Below are 19,793 nucleotides of genomic sequence, written 5' to 3'. Positions count from 1 at the left end.
AGTGATTCGGTCAGAGTAGGGATACAGCCCCAGGTGTTGCTGGTCAAAACAATGGTCCCAGTTACATTCGGCCAAGAGAGATTTCGAATGCTAGCATTTATCTACATAAACCACCACAAAAAAAGCAACGCAAGTTATGAGAGTAAAATTTAATTAAATTATTATAAGCTCTATTCCTGATCTATAGGAAGTAATCAAATTGTCACTGTCGTCACACAGGGGCTCGTTGTCGAATTGTCAGAAATGCTAGACACGACAACATTTAAAGTACAGCCTTTTAAAAAAAAAAATCTTGCGAAAAATCGGCAGTATCGACATGGTTTCTGGTTGTGTATGCATACTGAATTATAGTTATGTGGTTATTCACTGATGTCAAAGGCCTACCTTACTCCAAAATCGAGCCCCTGTGAAGTTGAACATCGGCTGCTAAGTTAGGCCTAGCGACACTGATGTGACCGGTTAGACTGGATTCTGTTTCTAATGAAATATCCTTGGAATCGTTTTCACCTACTGTCAAGACGACGTTCATTTAGAATTTAAGAGATGATATTCCTTTGAAAATAACGCAAATCCAGTCGATAAAAACATAAGTGTTTCCGAGGAATCGAGTCTGTCCTGTGCAGTACCCATTCAACGCCGCATCACTTCTAAATGTTAACCGTATATCATGCGCCGAAAAACGGCTTTATTTTGAAACAATCAGAAATTATGCAATTGTGAACAATTTGAAGATATCTACAAACGTTTATAAAATATATTATAACGCCAAATTGTGCAAAAAACATTTCATGTGATTGCTATTGTTAACGACATGAGGGACTATATTATAACTTCTGGAAATTTCGGCTGTTCCGGTATTTTAACTTGATGACGTCAGTGATAGGAGAAGCGGCAAATTTAAACGCGTCTTAAGCTACAGTAAATAAAATAAAATTATGAATGTAAATATAAGCATTGAACTGTTACCAAATGGTAGTATACAGTCGATATGAATACAATTTGGGTGACAGATAAATATTTCATGTCGCCCTAACGGGCGACATTCTATTTATCTGTCACCCAAATTGTATTCATATCGACTGTATACTACCATTTGGTAACAGTTCAATGCTTAAGTATACATATTCAATCACATTGTATTATATACACATATTGTTGATTCGAAGGGTTAGGATGTGAATTGCCTTCGATTGTTGCGTGTCCGATATATTTCAGATTATTAGCTAACCTGGGCTTATTTGCCATACCGTGGAATCCGGCGTCCATTGTCCGGCATGGTCCGTCCGTCCGTCCGTCGGGGACTTACCCCTCGGGGGCTGAGGGGCGGGGCCAAAGGGGGTCAGTTTGACTTAATTGATATAAACGACTTCTTTTCGGAAAGTAAGCGATTGATATCGCTCATATTTGACTGTTAACATCTCTTTGGGGTTAGAAATTCAAAATTATACAAACCAAAGGCTGACTTCCCAGGGGCAGAGGGCGGGGCCAAAAGGGGTCAATTTGGCTATATTGATACAGTATAAACAACTTCTCTGAAACTAAGCAATAGATATGGCTCATATTTGTGTGGTAGCATTGTTATTGGGTTCGGATTCAAAATTGTGCAAATGCTTGGGCTGACCACGGGGGCCTGAGGGGTGTGGCCAATAGGGGTTAATTTGGCTATATTTATGTAAACGACTTCTTTGCTGTAAACAAGCAATGGATATTGCCAATATTTTTCTGGTAGCATCGTTATGGGATGGGGCTTAGAAATTGTACAAATTGCGGGGCTAGATTGGAATTACAATAAATCAATGTACATGTAACCATACGGATTACTTATGATATATTGACATAGGAAGACGGGCGACACATATACTTGTGCATCATTCTTGTTTCATATCTCATGAAACCAGGTGAGCGATACAGGCCCATCGAGCCTCTTGTTTTTGTATGTCACATTCATAAATATGACCTGGTGACAGCGTTAGCATCATGGCCGGTTCTTGTATTTTGTCAGTGCCATCAAAGTGTACGAGTGGTTGTGTGCAAAATTAGCGGTAACGCGAAGTAAAACACGGACCGCTATTTGGCACCATGGTGATACCAACATCTGTCGGCCTCTGACTTTGATGTGTACTCTGGTAGGACGTTAAACATACAGCGGTCTGTTTTCGCTATACACGACCATTCACTTTATTTCACGTTTTATTTCTAGCTATCCACTTTAATTAAGCTGTGATGTCTTTGATACTGAAGGTCTGGTTATATTACCATTTTGTCTACCACAATGCGCAGCATCAGGTTGCTAGAGAAGCTATGCTAATGGTGGAAGCCAAGGCCCACCTGTCGTTTTAATGAATTTTTATTGTTTTAAATGCTTAGATTTTTCTTTTCATTTGAATAATGTTGTTTTTATTTAAATTTCAGCATCTGATGGGGAAGGAAAGAGACTAGTTTCTGGGGATTCCACCGCCGGAGATGTGGTAAGGCCAATATACATTAGCACCGTCTATGAATGTCTCTTAAAACTGAAAAGAATAAAGTCATAGTCATTTGTCCGGAGTTCCTGCCATGTGGCCAATCAAATGCGTCCCGGCATGACATCATACACACCATGCACCCAGCGCTACTGCGTACAGTAATATCACTTCAAAGAGCACAGTCCTCATTTCGCTTTTACTACGATTTGCTGGAATTTCTAGCACGTGCATTTTATAGATGCCCGGTATAGTTGTGGTAGGGGTGTTTGGAAACTAAATACTAAATTATAGGTTTGTAAGAAAAACAAGCAGTTTGTTTACCATGCGCCGAGGCACGAGTGAAAATGTGACCTGGAAGGCTTTGTTCTGACACCAAACATTTTAAATAGGAGGAATATTACTACAGTATGCTAAAATATTTGTTATTAAATATGGAAAAAAGACACGGTAATAGAAATTTGATCTCAAAGTTTACATATATTTTTCTAAATTTCAGGGCAGACATTTTTGATATGAAAATGTTTATTCCATTTCCACTCTGCCGCTACTTGATGTACCATTTCATTAAATCTAACTCTCGTTTATATCCCACTATAAAATCCTGTTTTCATTCTTTAATCTCTGTCACTATTACGGTCGCCACACAGTCTCCAAATAGTCCATTCCACATGTTTGCAGATTTGCCGAAAGGAATAACACCAAACTTTGCATTAGTGTATGCCTTGTCGTGGCGTACTACAGTGTGGATGTTTTACTTAAATACCTGAGTCATCCCAGGTTCATGTCTAACAGATTAACAACATTGGTAACAGTTTCCCTTCTGTAAGCACTTGTGTTTATTCATTCAGAATTAAGCTTGTGTTGATACAGGCCCGTTACCACCACGACCCCAATGCCAGTGTTGCACTTCACTCTGACGTGACAAGTACTTTTATTTCATTTCAACATAAATGTATCTACCAGATACTCCTCTCCTGTTCTGGTTGTATCTACCAGATATTCCTCTCCTGATCTGGTTGTATCTACCAGATACTCCTCTCCTGTCCTGGTTGTATCTACCAGATACTCCTCTCCTGATCTGGTTGTATCTACCAGATACTCCTCTCCTGTCCTGGTTGTATCTACCAGATATTCCTCTCCTGTTCTGGTTGTATCTACCAGATACTCCTCTCCTGATTTGGTTGTATCTACCAGATACTCCTCTGTTGTTCTGGTTGTATCTACCAGATACTTCTCTCCTGATCTGGTTGTATCTACCAGATACTCCTCTCCTGTTCTGGTTGTATCTACCAGATACTCCTCTCCTGTTCTTGTTGTATCTACCAGATACTCCTCTCCTGATCTGGTTGTATCTACCAGATACTCCTCTCCTGTCCTGGTTGTATCTACCAGATACTCCTCTCCTGATCTGGTTGTATCTACCAGATACTCCTCTCCTGATCTGGTCTGTTTTGATGTTACGCCTCACAATGTGAAGTTTCTTCCTGTACTTGACTGGGTGTAAAATGATACCTAGTGATACGAGCATTTTAGATAAAATTGTATTGGTATGGATTATCTTCTGTGTTCCTGTATTGGTGTCCCATATATACTACTACTTGGGATATGTCCTTTTGTTACTACTTGTTTTTCGATTAAATTGACATATGCGATTTATAATGAAAGCAAAATGTTGACGAACGCTTTAGACCTATAGCGGTTGAATGGTTTGTTGCACATGTAACGAAGTTAGCATGTATAAAATTTTCATGTTTTGTACGTGAACCCAAGTCTGTTATAACGGTCATCCATCTAGCAGTGTCTGCTAAACTCATGATTATATTTGCTTCTGGTCTTTATAACATGACATTGTTGGGATCACATTTTCAAAACATTCCAAATGTGTTTTACAGTAATGTTTATTTCAGAAATGGTTTTTCGTGATGTGTCGGTTTGATATACCCAACACATCAATTTCCTATTATCATTATACATTATATAAAAACTACACGTGTGTCGTTAGTTGGCAGTGAACATCTTACCGTTGGTGTGTAGAACGTAATCTTTTATGCGTCAGTAATGTAATTACACATGATGCATTTCGCATAATAGATATGACCGAGAAAATTTTACAACTTTGATATCTTGTTTTGTCTTTTGTACAATCCTTTGTATTATCCGCCATTTCAAATTAACGAGTATTATTTTAATATTTTCATGGTTCAAGCTTTAGCGTTTATGGAGAACAGTTATAAATTTACTGTAATAGTCAATAAACAAATGTAAATCTTCATTCAATGACCAATATGGACATATAACAAATCCCAAAAGAAAACCATTAAAGCGAATAGGAGATCATTGTACCATACTTGCGTTTTGGTGACTTCAAATGAGTTTTTTGTAGCTGCAGTTTTATGCACATATACAAACCTTCTGTTGATATTAGATTATCAATAGAGGCTTTAACCTAAATCGAGACTTTTAACATGCAACATCAACATCATCAATTCTGTTTGTAGCAAATTGGTTTCATTCGACGACTTTCTTTTTTCTGTGGTATATAATTCCAGTAAATGACAAATGCAAAAGTCTTTAATGGTTTTGTTTAAAGTTGCAATTGCTCTTTCCTGGCTTAATCATAACATTTGCTTATACTTGGAATAGGGAAACTCTTTTGATTACTTCTATATTTTGTTTAATATCGTAATAACGCTTTACTGTGTCCAAGGTCCAATATTTGTTACATTATTTGTGTATGTAACACAAGTATGACCTGGTCAAAGCGTTGGTTTAAGCATCATTGTAGGTTCCAGTATTTTAAGAGTAAAGCACCGATAGTCATGCTAAATGTAAGCAATTTTAGCAATGGCTAACAATTAGGATGTTTTAATTTCAAAGTTCAAGATTTTGTTCGCTAGATTAGAGAGAGAAAATATTCAGCTAAATAAGCATATTGGAGACAAATTGATTCTTCTGATTCAAATACAGGTGATTTCACGTTCTCAAAATGAAGAGATGGATCGGAAATAACATGGACTATTCCTCAAATTCAATGAATTGCTTACATTGTTCGATTCGTGCACTTTCTGTGTTCAAATCGACTACATATTGGTGTAACTGTGCATTTTGTTGTACGATAATCAGACATTCTCGGAAATGGAGTCATGATAACAGATTTGCATTTGATAGATGGCCCCACTGTCCGTTTGTAAAAAGACATGCTGATTACTCTGATAACGAATCATTTACTAAAAAGGACCGTTACGCTAGAATGTCTCAAACTAATATAAGTTTTAGTAAACTGTCATTATTAACATTCACATTTCATTATCTTTCTTCGAATATCACGATTTATAAAACATGTTTCTATGACTGACGAGCTGACAGAACAGTGTTCATGATACCAAGGTAGCCGCTATCATGACCCCAATGTGGAAAATTATTCGTTTTCCATAACTGATATAAATTTATGAATACTACATTCAGGTTAATAATGTAGCCTTATGTCTTTTCAAAGGCCCGACAAAACCTTTAACATTGACGCAGTCGAAAGTTATCATTACGGAACATTTTGTTATTCTACTGTATCTGTACTCAGTGGTGAATTGACAGTATTAACTCTATTGATATCAACCAAACTCTACCGAGCCCCTTTTTATGGAATCAGTAGGTCACGTACAGGCATAAGATTGACCACATACCCAGAAAAATATACAGAGAGCACGGCGGTCATGTGGTGTAGTCGCTTGCGAATCGGAAGTAAGTACCTTTTGTAACGAAATTCTATGTCGGAAGCACTGTCCCTTTAAAAACGAGATTGTATGTCGGGTGCACCTGTCCCTTTCAAATGTGATGGATTGCCCAACTCAACAGACCGATGTCAATTATGTCTTCATGTTTGCAAAGGGTTCCCGCGCATAGAATACATGTACATATCCCGGTGTCAGTTTGGAAAGAAAATGCAACGCACGTGCATGATTTATCAACATTTGTGTAAAATATTGGTGCTATGTAGTGGAAACCTCCTCCTCATGACACGTTGATGTTATGTATGGCCCCTTATAGTCCACAATGCAGGGTCTCACGACCTAATGATGTATAGATGTTGCTAAAGCTTTAAGTATTTACTTGGGTCGGGTGATTATGTAAAAACACAATAGTTCCGAAAACGTTTAAAATTATTCAGCATGATAACCGTATGACATTATATTTAAAACAATACCTGAGCACTTATATATATATATAAATATATATATGTAAATAATGCATAGCTTGTATTCCCACGTTGCTCTTCATACCAAGAAAGCCAAACAGTATTATGAAGGTGTATTCGTTCTCAGGAACACTCAGATTTTAGTGAGTATGACGTCGGTGAGGAACTGTCTTGTATAAAAGAACCAGTACCACCATTGTAGGAACTTACCCCTCCTCCAACAGGATCTACAAATATACTGGCTTCGGTGTTAATCGGTGAATGTTACAAATCGGCTGTATAATTAGAGCTTCATATAATTAAGACATTTCTACGCAAACGGAGACTAGTTATGATTCTCTTTCCTTCTGACACCGGTATGTTTAAGTACATTTCACAAATAATGACGATCAAACGAACATGGCGTTCCGGTGGTACCCAGCGCGGTCTGATAATAGTGGAAAATTAGACAGGGAGAGCAATATTCCTGTAGACAATTGATTTATGTTGAGTTAAGTGGTGCAAGTTGTCTACACTATGTCCTGAATGTATGATTTCAGTAATGACATCACTTAGCCGCTGGCTTATATTCCCTGGTTAAACATGAGGAGGTCGAACCTTCAAATTGATATATTCTCCACTCCGTGAAGAAGTTTAAAATGACATTATTTTAACAATTTATAAAGTCTATGCTCTCAAATTTGCACAAACAATTGATATTGAATTAAATTGATATCATTTCGTTGTTATTCTTGAGGACGCCCTGTCATTTGTTAAATAAATCAAAGATTAGATATCTCATGTTTAATATAATATGGGAACAATCAATAAGAAATCCTACTTCATGATTATATTCAAAAATCGTATTCCTCGCGGCCATCCCATGTTTTGTTATGTCAAGATGGTAGACATGACACCAAGACAATTAATGCAAGTGAACATTAGGCATCAACAATACCACATGAAAATTAGTGTGATAAAAAATATGTTTAACGATGTACATGTATTATACATTTTGATAGAAATTCATTTCTTCCTTGTTTTATTTCAGCTCAACCTCACGAAATCAAGATTTCTTTTATAAGTTTTCTATGAAATTGACACTTTTTATGAGAAATTTATGTATAAAGTCGATGTAACAGATTATAAGGAATTACTTGAATTAATGTTTAATTATTACATCTGTGCTATCACCTCTTGGTTAGTGTTTGAGGAATTCTTGTGAATACGGACATTAGCCTTTAAATTGCATCTTGTTTGGCTTGTGCAGACAACACCATTGATGTTCTTTGACAGACTTGTAAGAAAAGCCTTGATACACTGGATCAAAGACTGAGTGACACTTTGATAAACGCGGTATGTTCACACCAATGCTTATGGACCTAACGGCGGAGGATGTATACTTAAACTTTTTATGATTTGCAAAGCGTTAGTTTAACATTCTCTTTTATATTATATCCAAACACACAGGTAATTAGTATAGGAAGCCATCAAAAGTTATTACATAAATGGGGAACATGGATCTGTTTACGTCTTTACTAAGGATATATAAGCACATTACCTGTGTAGTTAAGACTAATTTAGATATGACAGGTGCTTTCTCATGAACACGTTTTTTATCTGCGAGTCTTTAGATATCTGAAATTAAGACATTGGTTAGTAAGGACTTTACATCAGAAACATGTTAGAAATGGTGTTTTGTCTTTCTTATTTGAAATGAAATAGAGCATGTTGATGTATGTTCATAATACACACTCATACGAAAATCATTCGTGTAAAAGTACAGTATTAGAAAATGTGTCAAGAAAACTTTTGCCTATATCAAATTCTTCCAGGCCATATGTGAGCTAATTTATCACTTAAAGATGATAAAATATTTGTTAGCCAGGTATTTCTTCAGAAATAGAATGGATATTTATAAAATGTTTCAATAATAATGTGTTAAATGCTATGTTCTTCAAAAAATCGCTTGAAAGATATTAATGCAATCTTTTTTAGGGACCACTGAAGTGTTAAGGTTTGAGAGTATATCATTGAAATTCTCGAATTTAATTTGGCCATTATGGTTTATAAGTTAGGTCCTTCAGCTTTTTAGGTCACCTGAGACAAAGTCTCAAGTGACCTATTCTAATCGCCTTTTGTCCGTCGTCGTGCGTCGTGCGTCCGTAACAATTTACATTTTCGACTTCTTCTCCAAAACTGCTAAACCAAATTCAATGAAATTTGGCAGGAAGCTATTATGGCTAAAGGTAAACCAAAATTGTAAATTATATGGTCCCCACCCCCCAGGGGCCTGAGGGGCTTGGCTAAAAAAGGTCAAATTGACTAAAACTTCAAAAATCTTTTTCTCTACTCTCAGATACGATGGAATCAAATACTCTTCATAGGTGGAAGGGTCTGAGGTTGCTTTACTAAAACTGTGAATTTCATGACCCTGGGGTCTCAAGTTTGCCCCTGGGGAGGGGGTAAATTTTGCTATAGTTTATATAGGGAAATTCACATTTTTGACTATAATTTGTTTGATTTCTATTGGAATTCATTCTAACTTGGTTAACATTATCGGCTTGTGAAGGCAGTTTGATGGTATACACATGTTGGCCCTGACTGACTCCCAGGGGCTGATGGGCGGAGCTAAAAAGGGTCAAATTGGCTGAAATTTCAAAAATCTTCTTCTCAAGACCAAAATAAGGTGGAATCAAATACTCTTTATATATGGAAGGGCCTTATGATGTTTTACTAAAATATTGAATTTCATGATTCTGGGGTCTCAATTTTCCCCCTGGGGAGGGGGTAAACTTAACTATAGTTTATATAGGGAAATCACATTTTTGACTCTGATTTGTTTGATTTCTATTGGAATATATTCTAATTTGGTTACCATTATCAGCTTGGGATGGGAGTTTGATAATATGCACATGTTGGCCCTGACTGACCCCTAGAGGCTGATAGGCGGGGCTTAAAAGGGTCATATTGACTGCGATTTCAAAAATCTTCTTCTCAAGACCAAAATAAGGTAGAATCAAATACTCTTCATAGGTGGAAGGGTCTAAAGGTGCTTTACTAAAATTATGAATTTCATGACCCTGAGGTCACACATTTGCCCCTGGGGAGGGGGTAAATTTTACTATAGTTTATATAGGGAAATCACATTTTTGATGACTATGCTTTGTTTGATTTCTTTTGGAATTCATTCTAACTTGGTTAACATTTTCAGCATGGGATGAAAGTTTGATAATATGCATATGTTGGCCCTGACTGGCCCCTAGGGGCTGATGGGCGGGGCCAAAAAGGGTCAATTATATTAACTGAAATATTTCAAATCTCAGGTGACCGTTAAGGCCCATGTGCCTCTTGTTTATATCAACATTACCTATGCATAATTACCCAGCACGCTACCAACCTATTTTGGAACTTCATGATATACTTGTCTATCAGTGGCTGCCAAACATTTTATCCCTAGCTCATCGTTTATGCAAAGGGACAAGTTTCAAAAATCTATTTTTCAATTGGTTGGTTGTTTCCTGTACGCATAATGTATAGGAATACAATGTAGATAATTGAATAGACATGTCATGTTTGACAGCCGTGTGTCAAACATGCCTGATAAATTACATTTTAATATTTTAGCAGTAGCAATTTATGGTTTTCGTTTCAAACTACGGACATACACACTTGTCATTTAATTTGAATTTCTAAATGCTAAGTGAATAAAATGAACTATAAAACGGATTAATTCCATTCTCTGGCGGATATTTTGCGGGAATTTTGGATAATGGCCGGCTTATAAATGATAAAACCTGTTGTCGTGTCCTTCTTTAATATGATTGGATTTCATAGTAATTAGGCATTTTCATTTTCTATGACGACAATGCATGGTTAAACACGGTGTTTGGCATAAATATTTCGTTTGCATGACGGAGAACATTTTGTTTTGTTCATGTCCTTTAACTGTATTGTGATTATATATAATACCTTAAAACTGTTGAATTGTTAATAAAGTACTGTTTGGTATTTATTTCGCTATTTAATGCCATTGCGTGGCATTTGGGAGATTAAAAAACCTATCAAGGACTACGTCGAACTAATTGATCGTTGCAACGATCGTGTGTTTACAAGTTGTGGCAATGGCAAATGGAGATATAGGCATATTCCTAGAAACCAATCTGGCCTACTCCTTAATGCATTTTTCGGCCACGTCTTTTTCTGACAGATAGTGCGAAGGACAAACGAGTGAAATCACCATGAAATAACAATCTAGAGACATCTACAGTAATAAATATAAAAATACATCACAGGCTGCTATGTCCTTCTAGGGCTCGTAAATGATGCAAGGAACCAAAAATGTTGAAATCTAGGAGGGAAAATGTCTTAACAAATGTTAAAAATATGTAATGGTCCAATAACCCTATAATGTATACCATTTGTTTTAAAGAAGAATATGAAGCAATGCTTGCCGTTGATCGTTCACTACAGCACTGTACATTGTAATTGTGGTTGGAATCATTATGGTTTAGCCCTCCCCCACCTATTGTACAGGGACCATTGTTTAGTCCCTAATGAACGCTCTATCATTGTGTGTGCCGATATTGGCAACTTATATTTTTATCTCTTGTTATTTGTTAGTAAATGAACGATATCCGCCAAATGTACAATATAGTTTGCTTCGATATGTCAGGAGAAACGATATATGATACTCACTTTAAAAGGATTACAGTTAGTGTTTCATTGTTTTGACTCCAGGTCTTAGAGGGTAGTCTAAATAGAGTGTGTGTTTTCACGTACGGCAACAAGATCTCGCACAAATTTATTATGACGTTACGTGATGGAGAAATTCTTCGCGGTGATGGAGTTTCTCCGACTTAAATAACATGTTATTACTATAGACCTGGTTTGTTGATACTTTTGAAATATTTAACAACATATGGGAGACAGGTGCTGCCACACAAGTTTACTGTAGAGTTACAACATTGATTTCTGTCGGCCTAGCTGTAACATAGTACATAAAAACGTATTTTGGGGTTTACAAAATAACAAAAATGTCTGTTTTGCAATACGGCAGAGAATGATTACCTTAAAAAACGTTTAACTTGTTTTATAGACTTCCAATTACTTTAGAATGTTGAGTTACCCTGTGTTCTTGCTTGATTTTCTGAGGACGTTGCTTCTCTGCTTGACCAATACCGATATCTTAAGATTGCGCAAACGTTTTGTATGTCATATTCTTGGGATATTAAATTTGAACGTCAATGGTACCTGCACCCCCAAGTCTGAATAAAATCAGCTGCTATGTGGCTACGCTTAGTACGTACTAAACGTAGCCACGTATCAGTTGATTTTAATCAGATTGCCTGTACTCCGTCGGCTTACTACGAGGCATCCTTATGTTTATCCCAATTTATTATGATAATTGTTTGATTCCATATTATACCACAATTGGTAACAGAGTATATACTATTCACTTTGTCTGTACGTCTATATGAAATGTTTCTGTTCAAGACAACTCAGTTTGATGCACGTGTGATTACTGATAAAAGGCGAATGTTAACAGTTTTAATTAGATAACAGTTAAATCCATATCGCACGCCGGAATACTTATATCGCCACGGGGTATCTATACCGTTACGTCAAACTTATGGCTTCCCCTAATTGGAATGTATCATATACATGCAATTTAATTAAATAATATCATTATATTTTCTATTTTTGTCAAAACATGTAGACAGATATAGATGCATCGCAATTTTACAATTCCCGTCGTCATTTTAATCAAGTACAGTGTAGAGGCATAGGAACATTAAGGATATGGTTGAAGAAGTCATAGTTTGAATGCTGATTTAAGCCAAAGATTTTCCATGTGTTCTTTTAATCAATCTTTTCTTGAACCTTTTGAGATTAACATCATAATTGATACATAACCAATGTCGCGCTTTGTGTTACAGCCGGATGGCACTGTCACGTCAGGCTACTGTGTGCGAATCAACACAGGTGCTCCCCTACCCCTGGGGGCAGACGCTGTCGTACAGGTTGAGGATACGCTGTTAGAACGTCATGCAGACGATGGACGCACAGAACTGGAAATTAAGATAATGAAACTTCCTAAAGTTGGTCAAGACATCAGGTTGGTTGTCGACAATATCTAAACGTAGATCAAATATTAATATGTTTTGATGTAGTGGTGTACAATATATGAATACACATAAATAAACAGACGATACCAGAATGGGGACGTGGTTGGAGCTGCCCTGATCTCATTTGCAGAGCTTATAATATCTTGCAACATCTCATAAGAGATACACAAATGAAAAGTAACTTTACGTTTGAATGTAGTGATATATTCAGTATATGACTGACGAACGACGCGTACTAAACTACATTATAACGCTGTTTTGTCTATCAAAGATCTGTCAATGATGCTAGTGATCAAAAAGTGTGAACATCCTTATTAAAAGCCAAAATAAAACCTTATCGACATGGACAAATGAAAAAATATTTTTTCTCATGAAAAAGATTATAAACTTTAGAAATGATTTTACCGATATGTCTACTGAACGGAAAGTCTTGCCCAGACATACCGTTATGAATAACAATCATTTTACTGATATGGCTACTCCAGATATAAACCTGTTGATTGTTGAAGTGTCAGAATCGGTGAGCAGAGCATTCTCCATATTTGGTCTGATATGACAACAATTGTAGGATGTCGCTACCTTGGTTGAGTAGATGACAATTTCGAGTCAAGGCCTCATTTATTGATGACCAGAGCATTTCGTGTAGATTGGCAAAACTATAATGCAACAATAGGCACATCATTATATATGACCACCCTAAAAATATGTATGAAAAAAAAAATTCAAATTTTTTTGATTGTACATCCATGTTTGAGTTGACAGTGAAAATAAAAAAAAAATAAACATTGCAATGATAAAAATAAAATAAAATGTTCGGAGCTTCTCATCGAGAACTGTTGTAAAAGACATAATATAATATCGAATATAACAAGAGTTAACAGCACGTCTGATTGAATTATTCAATTCACAACAAAATGCTACACGGCCACGGCTTCTCTGGACAAAAAAGATCGATATGGATATTTACGTATATCATGCCTTAATTGAGTTATTTGATAACTATTAGAGGGATCATTATTAAGCATTGATTGGTTAATATTGTTTGTTATGAATATTTTAGTTGAAAAAATTTACTACGCATTGCCAGAAAACAATTAACCGTCCAGTCTACCAGTATGTGATACAACTCTCTGTTTTAGCATTATGTCCGTTATACATTTGTACGTCGTTAACTGTACTTTTACTATATCATTTATCTGTATTAGTCATTCTCTTGTCTATACATTCATTAAAATACTTGTTAGTCATGGTTTGAAAAAAACACTTAATTATATTTGAATTTTCCTTTTTAAATTATATCTCAATTTGATAGCAAATGTATCAATTCATGTCAGAAAGTTATAATTAGAAGATTGATTTCATTCATAGAATTTGTCGTCCATTTCCTTATTCATCGACAAAGTGCAGAACATAAATATAAATCACTCGGTATTACATGGACACTTTCACTTTACAGACCCGTTGGTTCGGATATTGCTGAGGGAGAAAAGGTGTTATGTAAAGGTCAGAGGTTAAGTCCATCAGAATTAGGATTGTTAGCAACTGTAGGTGTAACCCACGTGGAATGTTTCAAACAACCAGTCGTCGGGGTCATGTCAACTGGAAATGAGGTAAACAGATAATAAAATTCTTTTTAAAATGAGGTGAAATGCAATTTTACTTTACCCAAATAGTGGAAATGGTATTTTAGGCAGTGGATTAATTTGAATCAAAATTGGCTAAATTGAGTTTTGAAAAATAATGATTTCGAACTTTTGTGATAGATTACTCTGGCTTTGTATGTAACTGGTGTTAATGTATTGGCAAGTACTGAACATTTGCTAATGCAAACTCACAAAGACGTCATTCGTTGTGTTTTATTTATGTCCAATTAAGAAATTTACCTTAATGTCCGCTTACGTCACTGTGTATTTGATATTGGACAGCTGTTGGAACCGGACGAGGCGTTAAAGGAAGGGAAGATCCGTGACAGCAATAGGACCACCCTGATAGCACAACTACAAGAGCACAACTTCCCCGTCCTCGACCTTGGTGTGGCCAAAGACAGGTACTCTGAATGTATATATTATCCTCGATTATTGGTGATTCAACAAAATTATCATCAAATATAAATGAATTGGTTAATGCTTGATACTGCACATCCCGTTGACTGGTACAAAGGCTTTGCAAACAAATGGAAGCATGGAAGGGCGAGAATACCATCACATTTTGGTGATACAATTGAAATTCTAATTAAAAAGTGTAAAGGGGAAAGAACGAAGTTTGGTTAATTATTAAGTAAATTCTGTGACGTTAAAATACATTTATATATTTTTGGGTGAAAACAAATCAACGTTAAGATGTTGCGTTTAGTTCTTGCGTATTAGTCTACTTCTAACAAACTTTAAAAGCTAGATCAACCAAACTTGGGTTATAAAAGCATCGTGGGATGTATAGTCGAATGCATTACACACTTTACTAGCATTTCTACGATTTTTGTATTTTTTGGGTAAAAAACTTCAAATTTATTGACTTAGAAGAAAATCAATGAATTTCATCAGTCTCTTAAATACATTCTGGAATACACATGTAAAATACTTATGATATTTACAAAACGGGACAGGCGACTCATAATTACGCGTAATTGTGTGTTAATTAACAACATCATAAAACAATCATTCTTAAAATGAGATACAGATAGTTTTTTTGGAGTAATTTGGAGTTTCGTTAGGATACTTCTATAAGACTCCATGTCATTATCCAATCAGATAATACAGATCTATCAGTCATGCCATTAGTCATGCAGCTGACAAATGATGTACTCTCGTAACAGTATTCACCAGTACATTAGTCATGCAGCTGACAAATGATGTACTCTCATAACAGTATTCACCAGTACGCCAATACATTATCTGGTCTCTATTGAATGTTCTCTATACTTGTAGTGTAATAATAAACGATGTTGTGAGGTTTAAAAAACAAATTGTTTTGGAAATGACCAGATCGTATCTGAAGTGTGGGAGACGTTATGGTCGTTCTCGGTGATACTTTGTATACAGAACAATCACTTGTGATCTAATAAATCAGGCTGAAAATGAGCTAATGAGAAATATTTATCACAGAAAACCGATACTTTCAATACTTTGTAATATGTCTGGCTTGTTGCATATTACGGACGACAACATCTCTGGGAATCTTTACATGTTCCAGATTATACATTATCACCCACTCACACACTTTATAATTTGTGATTTTTAAATCATTATGTCAGCTCGTCATGAAGGTACACGAAATCAGGTTCTCTCCCATTATCGCCTTTATCAACCCGTCACGGACGCCGTGCAGTACCGTTACCACCGAGGGACGATGCTTACCAGGTGCCAAGCGATATTTCCGATCACATATTGAATACATTAAAGTGACATTCAGATGGTTAGACATTGTCTGTAAGAAAGAGACATGATAAAATTGTTATTATGAAATGGTTGACTAATTACAAAACACATCCAAGTAATTTGTTTTTACGATCGAATACATGAATCATTAAAACAGTGGCGCATTGCTCAAACCGCTATGGCGAATAGCATGTCGTTACGTATGTAAATAAGGATATATACGGTAAACCTGCTGGAAACACGATACATATCTAACAACAGTATAGAGGTACAATTAAATATGATTATCTTATATTGACGACGGTATAGGTAAAATTAAATATGATTATCTTATATCAACGACGGTATAGGTAAAATTACATATGGTTATCTTATATTGACGACGGTATAGGTAAAATTAAGTATGGATATCTTATATTGACGACCGTACAGGTAAGATTAAATATGGCCATCATATATTGACGACAGTACAGGTAAAATTAAATATGGGTATCTTATATTGACGACAACAATATAGGTAAAAATAAATATGTCTATCTTATATATTGATATACTATTCTTGAAAATATTTTATGAAATTGAGCAAGCGGGGCAAGTTCTTTACTATCGACACTGTATTAGTTAACCTGTGGGGGATTAAGTGCCTGTCGAATAACGACAGTAATAGAAGTTTTTTTCTTTTTCATTTTGAAACTGGATTATCTGGAATTAGTTTGGTACAGTACAAAAATGAAATATTTAATACAGAATTTTTGTTTTGTTTTGTATACTTTCTACTCCGTCGCTTTGTAAACAAATTATGAGTTTTAAGAGGGAGCAGTCGATATTGCAATGTGGAATGATTTATCACATAATCAGCCTGTTATTTGATGGATTCGCCCGTGTAATCTTTTTGTATATGTCACCAGTGCAATATACCCTGGAGTGATTATTTTTTCATTGGCTGCACTAGTCACAAATCAATTGTAACATCATAATATGGATCTATATATAACCACCCAAACGTACATTACAGTATTATACTGTTAAAGGGCCATTCCTTCTATCGAATGGCTGGTATGAGTTTTACATTAATTAATCAGATTCATAAATGAAAGAAGGTTACACTCATATCTACATTGTAGGACTAAATGTGATGGACTGAATATAATATTTGCACAGAAAATCCGTAAAACTCGCGAGTGATGAAGATGTATCGTTTTTGTTGTGATGATCAACCCCAATAATAGATCGATATACTTTGATTACTTATTTTATTGAAACATGCATAGCTTGTAATTTAGTTTAGAAAAACAACATTTAAACTTAGTATTGCACACAAACATGACTCGTGCTCGAAGTCGCACAAATATGAGTACCACAGGGTACAAACTCGTGTGTCGTGTTTACAATCAAAACGTGTAAAGGAAGGAAATGGCTACATATTTAGTACCAAGATAAGAGAAATACACAGTATACTTATTATTGTGGTTCGATGAGATAATATAGTTCATATTAATGTGTGTGATGTCCGCACGGTAGCTAGTGTAGCTTCGAGGGTAACTTCATTAATAACCTGTCAGGCTGTCGAATCGAGAACCCGCAGAACTTTCCAGAAGTAATGTGCATTCTTCGTTCGACTCGTACGACGCGGCCTCCGTCGATAACTTCCATCTACCAATCTTGTTGCCGATATTTTTACGGCTTGATATGACGTTCGCTATCTTATCGTGTCCTAATTTTCTCGCCGATTCCGATTTCAGTGACCCGTTAGCTAGTCGCTACCTCGGGGAGCCGCGTATGCCATTTTCGTGTCTGTTCTTGAATTTGTCTGCGCATGCTCGTATTGATAGTCGTTTGCGGCGATTGGTTTTCAGTTGCATTTTCAAAAACTAATATTAATAAAAACTTTGTGTTGGCTGTTTTATTACGGTAAAATTTACAACTTTTGCTTGTTAACAAAAATACAAGATTCCCATTTACTTTTATTTATTTTGCATCAATTCAGTTTAACGACGGAATTACCCTTTAATTAGACTTTGTTGATTACTTGAGTAATGTTACAGTTTTCCGTTTAGCCCAAATTGAGATGATTCTCTCTCTAAGCACATAAGTTATTATAATGAAACATGGTATTAGCGTATATCTATATATAACCATCCAAACATACATATCAGATTCAGAATGTCAACTAAAATTTGGCTAATCAAACATCATACAATGTAGCTATTACATCCTTTACCGACAAGAACATACTCAAATTTTGCGTCAATAACGGTTCTACATTCAGCACTATTTCAGACAAATCACAAATGCTTGACCAGCCAATCCTGGGACAAACATTTAGCTCTTTTTCATATAAGGTACAAATTCTTGGCCCACCAAGCTTGGGTAAAACTTTTTGTCAATTACTAAATATCAGACCTGTAGTAACATTACCCGTATGTGATTATTTCACTGCACCATTTGAGTATACCTGAATAAACCATTTTTGTTAGTTCTGGATTCAGACTGGTTGAGATAGATATAGTTCTAGAAACAGACTGGCTGTGTTAGATATAGTTCTGGATACAGACTGGCTGAGTTAGATATAGTTCTGGATACAGACTGTCTGAGATATTGTTCTGGATACAGACTGGCTGTGTTAGATTTAGTTCTTGATACAGACTGGCTGAGTTAGATATAGTTCTTGATACAGACTGGCTGAGTTAGATATAGTTCTGGATACAGACTGGCTGAGATATAGTTCTGGATACAGACTGGCTGAGTTATAGTTCTGGATACAGACTAGCTGAGTTAGATATAGTTATGGATACAGACTGGCTGAGTTAGATTTAGTTCTTGATACAGACTGGCTGAGATATAGTTCTGGATACAGACTGGCTGAGTTAGATATAGTTCTAGATACAGACTGGCTGAGTTAGATATAGTTCTGGATACAGTCTGGCTGAGATATAGTTCTGGATACAGACTGGCTGAGTTAGATATAGTTCTGGATACAGACTGGCTGAGTTAGATATAGTTCTGGATACAGACTGGCTGAGATATAGTTCTGGATACAGACTGGCTGAGTTAGATATAGTTCTGGATACAGACTGGCTGAGATATAGTTCTGGATACAGACTGGCTGTGTTAGATTTAGTTCTGGATACAGACTGGCTGAGTTAGATATAGTTCTGGATACAGACTGGCTGAGTTATAGTTCTGGATACAGACTGGCTGAGTTAGATTTAGTTCTGGATACAGACTGGCTGAGTTATAGTTCTGGATACAGACTGGCTGAATTATAGTTCTGGATACAGACTGGCTGTGTTAGATTTAGTTCTAGATACAGACTGGCTGAGTTATAGTCCTGGATACAGACTGGCTGAGTTATAGTTCTGGATACAGACTGGCTGAGTTATAGTTCTGGATACAGACTGGCTGAGTTATAGTTCTGGATACAGACTGGCTGAGTTATAGTTCTGGATACAGACTGGCTGAGTTATAGTTCTGGATACAGACTGGCTGAGTTAGATATAGTTCTGGATACAAACTGGCTGAGTTAGATATAGTTCTGGATACAGACTGGCTGAGTTATAGTTCTGGATACAGACCGGCTGTGTTATAGTTCTGGATACAGACTGGCTGAGTTAGATTTAGTTCTGGATACAGACTGGCTGAGTTATAGTTCTGG

The 19,793-nt window shown here is 36.1% G+C and overlaps 1 protein-coding gene across 1 annotated transcript in view; it reads left to right on the top strand.

The window, feature by feature from the left end:
• Positions 1-19,793, top strand: part of LOC117324481 (gephyrin-like) — a 122,033-nt gene that overhangs the window by 59,085 nt on the left and 43,155 nt on the right. Inside the window, 4 exon segments of the mRNA XM_033880360.1 lie at positions 2,413-2,468; positions 12,576-12,754; positions 14,221-14,374; positions 14,690-14,811. Of these exon segments, the coding sequence (XP_033736251.1) occupies positions 2,413-2,468; positions 12,576-12,754; positions 14,221-14,374; positions 14,690-14,811 (511 nt within the window).

Source organism: Pecten maximus, chromosome 3 (genome assembly GCF_902652985.1).
Source record: "Pecten maximus chromosome 3, xPecMax1.1, whole genome shotgun sequence".
NCBI classification, from domain to species: Eukaryota; Metazoa; Mollusca; class Bivalvia; order Pectinida; family Pectinidae; genus Pecten; species Pecten maximus.
This window is presented reverse-complemented; position numbering and strand designations above follow the sequence as displayed.